The following is a 7,681-nucleotide window of genomic DNA, read 5'->3' on the forward strand; positions in this document are numbered from 1 at the left end:
AATTTTATTTTCCAAATTGAGTCGACACCCTGTAGAGGATAACTTGAAAAATTCACAGCAAAAATTATTGATTCTCTCTTGATTTCTCCTAATATTCCACAAGGTTTTCATAAATAATGAAATAAGATTTAACTCAGAAAATGTTCTTAGTGATTTTTCAGAGAAGTTTTCAACAAATCTTTCTGCATTTTTTCAAAGAAAATTGTCTAAGTGTTTCTTTAGATTTATCTAAAAATCAATTTGATATTAACCCCCGAATTCCTTACCCATATTTTTTTCAATTCAATCATTTCAAAGTTTTTAGTGGAATGGGTTCAGCTATTCTTTCATAAACTCTTCCGTGCAAATATTCAAAAAAAAATTCGAGAAATTTGTTCAGAGATTTCTCTTTTTTTATTATTGAAGTTCAAATTGAATTTGGAAAAATATTGAACTCTTATCGGGAAACTCAAGAATTAATCGTAGAATTTTTGGAACTTTCTGACGTCCTGACGATGTTACTCACAGAAAAAGCTTTGGCGTTTTTTGGAGGATTAACTACAAAAAATCTTTTTGATTTTTATCGTCTTTATAATAGACACTGGTTTATCTTAAAACAGATGGAATTTTCATGAAGGTGTTTGTATCTTACATTTTAGAAAATGTTTCGCATGAACTCCGAAGCTTTAATATGAACCCGTGCACGAGTTCACTAATTTGACATTTGAGCGGTGCCGAATTCACTCGTTGCCATGGTCACGTAAATAACACGGCACCGCTCAAACGTCAGATAGTGAACTCGTGCACTGGTCCATTGCAGATACATCTAAAAACTTTTAACTATTGTGGTAGAACTGTAAAAGTTGAAGGTGAAAATATTGGCGGTTTTTATCAAGAACTCTGCTAAAAATGTTTTATAACAAAATTCATAATTTAAAACTCTGAGTAAATTTCTACATAATTTTGAAAATTCGTTGAGGAATTCCTGATGGATTTTCAGATATCAGAAGCCATACGTATAAGAACTCTGAAAATTTTTAAAACTCCTGGAATTCATTTTTCTCCTTTAGATTCTTTAAAATGTTGCTTTTTGGAGTACGAATTTTTGTACGAAGGTGCCTAAGAATACGTCATGTGAAGGAAGGAGAAACAACAAAATGTTAAATCAAATCGAAACAACCAAAGATAAGTGATTATATTCTATAGACTCCCTTTTCCTTTGAGTCGCATGACCGATACAAAGGAGAATTTGTAACGCAATTTACAATGCATTTGAAAAAAAAATTCTGAAGGACTTAATAATTTTTGCGAAAAAGTTCTTAATAACCTTTTTGGGAAAACTAGGGTCATTTACGGCTTTGGCACCATTGGACTATTATCGGCAACCAAATTTCAAATGCCAGACACACAGAATTTTTTCTTTGAAACACATCAATGAAAACATTCAGATGTTTCTTTGTTTTGTCAGCTTCCCGTTGACGAGATTACCGAGACTGGACGAATAATTTCACCATAGATGCCATCAATTCAAATGAACACGCCCCAAAGTGCGACTGATTTGGAGATTTGCCTACAGTTCTTATGGAAAATCTGCCGAAGAGAATATTTAAGGCTGCCGACATTAGTCACACGGATATTGGTTGTTCGAAGCGTTATAAATAAGTTTCCAAGAAGGTTTTAACAACGTGTGCGCGGCCTACCACGAACCAGACGGCCTCGTCCGGGTTCTCTACTGAATATTATTTTTGCTTGTCGTTCTTCCGCCATTCGTACCACGTGACCAGCCGAACGCAGCCTGCCGTATTTTATGAGCTTGATAATATCCACTTCTTTATATACTTGGTACAACTCATGATTCATGCGACGCCGCCAGATGCCATTTTCTTGTTTACCGCCGAGTATTGTTCGCAGCACTTTACGCTCTAAAACTCCAAACGCTTTCCGGTCGACCTCTTTTAACGTCGAGGATTCATGGCCGTATAGAGCAACCGGAAGGATAAGAGTCTTATATAGCGCGAATTTTGTTTTCGTCTGCAGGCTACGGGACTTAAGCTGGTTACGGAGCCCGTAAAAAGCCCTATTTGCAGCTGCAAGACGCCTTTTCACCTCGCGGGTAACATCATTATCGCAAGTCACTAAAGTACCAAGATACACAAATTCTTCCACTACTTCAAATTTTTCACCACCTAGCACCACTTCACTACCAACGTTACGATTGGAACCACGCTGTCTACCAGCGATCATGTACTTAATTTTGCTGGTGTTGACGGTAAGTCCAATCCTCGCTGTCTCCCTTTGAAAAGGCACGAATGCCTCTTCTACGGCTCGACGATCAATTCCGATTATATCGATATCGTCCGCAAAACCCAGGAGCATATGCGACCGGGTGACGATGGTACCGCTTATTTGCACGCCCACTCTCCTTATAGCTCCTTCGAGAGCAATGTTGAACAAAAGGTTCGAAAGCGCATCTCCTTGCTTCAATCCATCTAAGGTTACGAAGGAGGTTGAAGTCTCACCCGCAACCCGCACACTTGATTTCGATCCATCCAACGTTGCACGAATCAGTCTAATCAGTTTCGCCGGAAAACCGTGTTCTACCATTATCTGCCATAACTCATTTCTCTTTACTGAATCGTACGCCGCCTTGAAATCAATGAACAGATGATGAGTCTGCAAGTTGTATTCCCGGAACTTATCAAGGATTTGTCGCAAGGTAAACATTTGATCCGTCGTTGATCGGCCCTTACGAAAACCAGCTTGGTATTCGCCGACGAAGGACTCCTCCAGCGGTCTCAATCTGTTGAACAGAACACGCGACATTATTTTGAATCAACGATTATTCAGAAAAAAATGTTAGGGCAAAGTTTGAACTTTTTCAAGGTTTAGCAATTTTTAGCAAATCTCAATATTATTTGACTACTTTCTAAAAGATTTGAACCACTATTATTATACAATAAACCACTCTTCGAAATACAATAACGAATTTGATCACTAAAATTCTTGAGACTGTGAAAAACTTACTTGGTAAAACGTAGTTTAGAGATAAATTTAAAAGTTTTTTAAAAAATTATTTTAAAAAATGAAGCGAAAACAGAGAAAAAACATATTGCTGGAATCAAAAAGTATGACCAATTTTTTTCCTTTTTTTTAAGCCTTAGGTAAGTTCGAAATTCTTTAAAGAGATATGTTTTTAATTAGGCCTTGTTTTTCGCCAATAATTCTAGCTATTTTACGTCTTAGAAGTTCCGTTAGTAATTTTGCCTATTTATTTCTTTGCCGAGACCTTTTTTATCAATGAATTTCTTTAAAGAAATCTTATGGGGACAATCATCATCACCGGACACCTCGATCAGGGCACCCTCCAAGAACACAGGAAATCGTAATTCAGTTAAAAGTCTACACTATGCTAGAACATTTGAAATAGTATGGTTTACCCTACTCAGAAAACACGAATTTAAGGAACCAATTTTCTAGGATACTGACGCTTTTAAGTATCGCAGTATTTTGAAACGGAGATGTCGAGTGACAGCAGGACGATTAATTTTTCGATGGTCATACAATTCAACGAACTCAGAACCGCCACACTAATTCTGTGAACGACAAGCTAGGTTTTCCCACTATTATTGAACAAAATAAAAGAACGTAGCTACTGAAGAGTGTTTATCAATAGATTCAGAAGATTTTATTAGAATTATGTAAACGTTTTTTCTCATATATATTTTCATTCAAAATTCTGGAGGGGGCCTGGAAGACTCTGGGGGGGGGCATTTTTTGAAATATTTACACCCAGACTCTGGGTGTTTTTCGAGACAGAATGCATATTGTTTTCTTCTGAGTTTCACAAACACACCTACACTAGGGCACTTAAAAAATTGAGCGTGACTAATCTTTATACCATAACAGGGTTTGAATCCTACACAAACTGATGAATTATCTGAAAACTTTCATTTTTTTTTCGATCGCAAACTGTGAAGTTTGGACTCACCCGCTGCTATAATCAGTGAAGACAAACGAAAAAAAGTCATACTTTGCTAAGCAAACTCTTCATAGGAGATAAAGACAAACATTTGAAATTAAGCTCTGTAAGTGCTACGATTTTAAATTCCATTGAAGAAAATCATATAGGATGTTCTATGCTTTGCACATTTACTTTTCATTTGTATCGCTGCTGAATACATCGTTAATTTCATTTTATTCCATACCTTGATATCCATAACCGAAAACTCAAGTCCGAAAGTATTCTTTGACATCAACTTGCGCTTCGATATACAATATGAATCGTATGTTCAATAATCTGAATCGTGTGCGTTCATTGTTTCACCAAACTATCTAGCATATTGTATAAAAACTAATTTGGTTACATGATTAAATTGGCTCCGTAATGCCTTTTAGCACTTGAGCCTACGAAAAATCAGTTGATAGTGAAAGACTTCTGAGACATGTAAGATCAATGTGTAATTAAAAATAGTTGAACATGCTTAATGACATTATATTGCCTCCGAAAGGGCGTAACTCCATATTTTGTCGTTCTTCTTATTTAAAACTTCACCTAGAAGTAACAAATAACTAAACACACAAAATTTGAACCTAATTATCAATGGTATATTTCCTAATCACGGCCACCAAAAATCCGTTTAAATATCTTCAGATTTCCTTTGAATTTGTGGACTTATACAATGAAATGGGCGTAACTTCAAAACGGGCCCTACGTTTTTTTTTTAATTCTTTCCCAGACTTGCAGCTTGGCTATAGAAAAGGACTGGTGAACACAGATTTGAATGGAGATTTTGTTTTCCGATAATAACGGTCAGGGGAGCACCGTGGTACCATAAGGCCGGTAGTCCTCTGTGGGCATGAAACGTGGACGTTGCATGAGGAGGACCTTTAAGCACTTGGAGTCTTCGAACGTCTGTTGATTCAGTGTTATCTGTTTAGAAGTTAATTAACCCTCTAATACCCAAATTTTTGTTTTCGATATAAATATCATTTTTAGTTATCTAAAATCATTCTAAACACGTTTTGGGCAATGATTTATTTTTATTCGCAAATCTATGAATTTTGGTTTTTGATTTTTATAATTTTTATTTTTGAACATCCCTACCCTTTTTTATTTTTCTTGAAGGCTCTTCTAGTTACTGATTTTAGGCAATAATAAAAATTCAGATTTTTACGGTTCTTTTAAAAATCTTAAATTTTTAATATTTTTATGAAAATATTTTTATTTTCCGTGCAAATAACGGAAAAACAGGTTTGAAATTATTTTAACACCACCAATATTCTTTTGTGAAAGGTTGATCGTAGAAAAATATAAAAGGTACGATTTTTTATATTACACGTTAAATGAACCCCGGACATTTGTAGGTTATTTAAGAATACAATTTTTCAAACAATTTTCAAAAATGCAAAAAAGATTCAAAAGTCATAAAAAACTTTTCTTATATGCGTGTTATGAGCCAATGTTTAAGCCAAAAATAAAATCATTTTGATTTCCGAGCTACGAAAAAATACCCAAAATTTCAAAATGTACCCTGTCTAAAGGCGGGGTTGGGTATTAGAGGGTTAAAAAATAAAGAACAACAAATAAATGAATGAACGGATGGGTGTCCGTGTCTAGGCTTAAGATCCAGAAAATCAACAGTGACTGACGCCAAAAGGAGTCGGTTGGTCAGAAAAAAAAACGAAGAAAATATAGGACATACTGACCTGATTTTTAAAATCAGTTGAAAAAGTCGAAACAAATGCAATTAAAAATGAGTCACATCGAGGGTATTTCCCCACGCCAAAAATCAAATGCCTATGTTTTGCTTGTGATTTGTATACTCAAAGGGGGTTTGTAACACAGAACTAATGTTTGAAACACCGCAAATGTTAAATTTGGAAACAACTTTACGGAAATTTCAAGCTTCTGCCCTTTTCCGTATATATTTGTTTTTAAACCAATCTGTTGCTTATCGATCAAAACGCTGATGGGTATAGATTACTATCAGCAGCCTTATCGCACGCCGCGTCGGTTGATGTTTTCGAATTTGTTTATACTTTCTCAGAAAAGCTTGATTTTCCTACCGAAATCGCATTGTACCTTCTTCCTTTCAACGTATATAGGTAAGAATATGTATGATGTAGGTGTTTGTTTTGTTTGCGGTTTGCTCATTGAGAATTTCGCCCCAAGAGCGACACATTTTACGGAGCATGCGTCGGGCGGTCAGCTCATACATATACCTAGCTAATCCTATAGGGCGCTGATCAATGATAGTGACTTATAAACACACCAAGATAATTGAATCAATTCAGTCTGGTTCAGATCGCCGGGAGAGAAGAATCGCCACTATGGAGTACAAAACGCAGTACGATATGGAAGGAAACGTGATTCCTGCCAGAAGGAGATGTTGTTCGTTGAGTACGAGTGTCGTTTGGCTTTTGCTGGTTGCGGCGCTGTGTGGTGGATTTGCGGGGGCATTTCTCTATCATCAGCTCTCAGATCGTGCAATTGCTCAAGTAAGCGACGCAAAGTGTCCCGATCAGGACAGGGCAGATATCAAATTGGCCTTTGCGAAGAAAGCAACTGGTGACTATTTGGTGGTGTTCAAATTTGATAGCATAATGTTCTACCCGGAAGTGCAAAGCTTGGATGAGTTCGGCAGTTGCATGCCGGCGGAGAACAGAAAAACGTTGCAAGCTGTTCCCCCTGGTATCGTGTTCATCGTACGTTTACACTACAACGGCGAAGGTCAATGCGTTTTTGACTGCCTAAGGCAGATTGATGTGTTTGGCGACCACAATTCGGAAGAAGACGTTCAGCTCCTTGAAGCTTTGACTGATCATGGAATTGATGAGTCTTTAGATTCATACATCTAGTGAGAGTGTAGGATGATGTTTTTAATGTCTGCAATTTGTGCTCACGATACAGCTTTTGTAGTATTAGACATAGGAATAACTTGTGAATCATAACGTAGTATAGTATTTATTTGAAAATTCTATATAGTGGAAATATAAAACGACATCTTAACATTTGATCATTTAATTTTAAATAAATATCCGAAAAGATCATGTCCTTGAAAGGTCTGTTTTTTTTTTTTACGAACGGTGTGCACCGCGATCAATGACGATTTCTTTTGTCCATCTTTCACGATCAAACGCGTTTGTCAGAGTCGTGTTCGTGTATATGCCTTTCCGCATGACGTTCCAAATCAGCTGATCGGGAAGCTCTTTAGCAGTTCTTCTATGGAAATGATAGCCTCGTGTTTGCACCGGTCTTCCACCGATGTCAAGAAAAAAATGCAAAGACAGACCTCTCCCATGAAAATGACAATGAAGCGCAATGCACCGAAAACTGAAACAGAAGAGAGAGCGCTCTGCTGACAAAGGTCAACCTGAGTTTAATCTGTCAAGCCACATATTCTGTTTTGACCAACCTGAGTGTAAGCACAGTTATATCTCGATATAACTTAACTCGATTTTTATTTTCGTAGCATTATATGGAAGCAATATTTGAACCTACAGTCGTCTACTCTTCACATCTAGATATCGAAGGGACCAACGAGATACACTGAAAATATATATTGTTTTATATTACGAAATCGTTCGTTTGAACTACGAAATAATTCGTTGTTTTCTGCAACGAAACAGTTTCGTAAAATGTATGCAACCAGTTTCGTAATATGATTCAAGCTCGAAATCAAAACAAACAATGATTGTTATA

The 7,681-nt window shown here is 36.6% G+C and overlaps 1 protein-coding gene across 1 annotated transcript; it reads left to right on the plus strand.

Annotated features, from left to right (window-relative positions):
- Window positions 1–6,258: 6,258 nt before the first annotated feature.
- Window positions 6,259–6,990, plus strand: LOC5576909. Its single transcript, XM_001662958.2, has one exon. The coding sequence runs from the start codon at window positions 6,310–6,312 to the stop codon at window positions 6,835–6,837; it is 528 nt and encodes a 175-aa protein (XP_001663008.2). The 5' UTR covers window positions 6,259–6,309; the 3' UTR covers window positions 6,838–6,990.
- The last annotated feature ends 691 nt before the right edge of the window (window positions 6,991–7,681 follow it).

The sequence above is a fragment of the Aedes aegypti genome, chromosome 3, assembly GCF_002204515.2.
Source record: "Aedes aegypti strain LVP_AGWG chromosome 3, AaegL5.0 Primary Assembly, whole genome shotgun sequence".
Classification (NCBI taxonomy): domain Eukaryota; kingdom Metazoa; phylum Arthropoda; class Insecta; order Diptera; family Culicidae; genus Aedes; species Aedes aegypti.

Coding starts and splice junctions, on each gene's coding strand:
- LOC5576909 (XM_001662958.2), top strand. CDS start 6,310: ATGGAGTACAAAACGCAGTACGATATGGAAGGAAACGTGATTCCTGCC.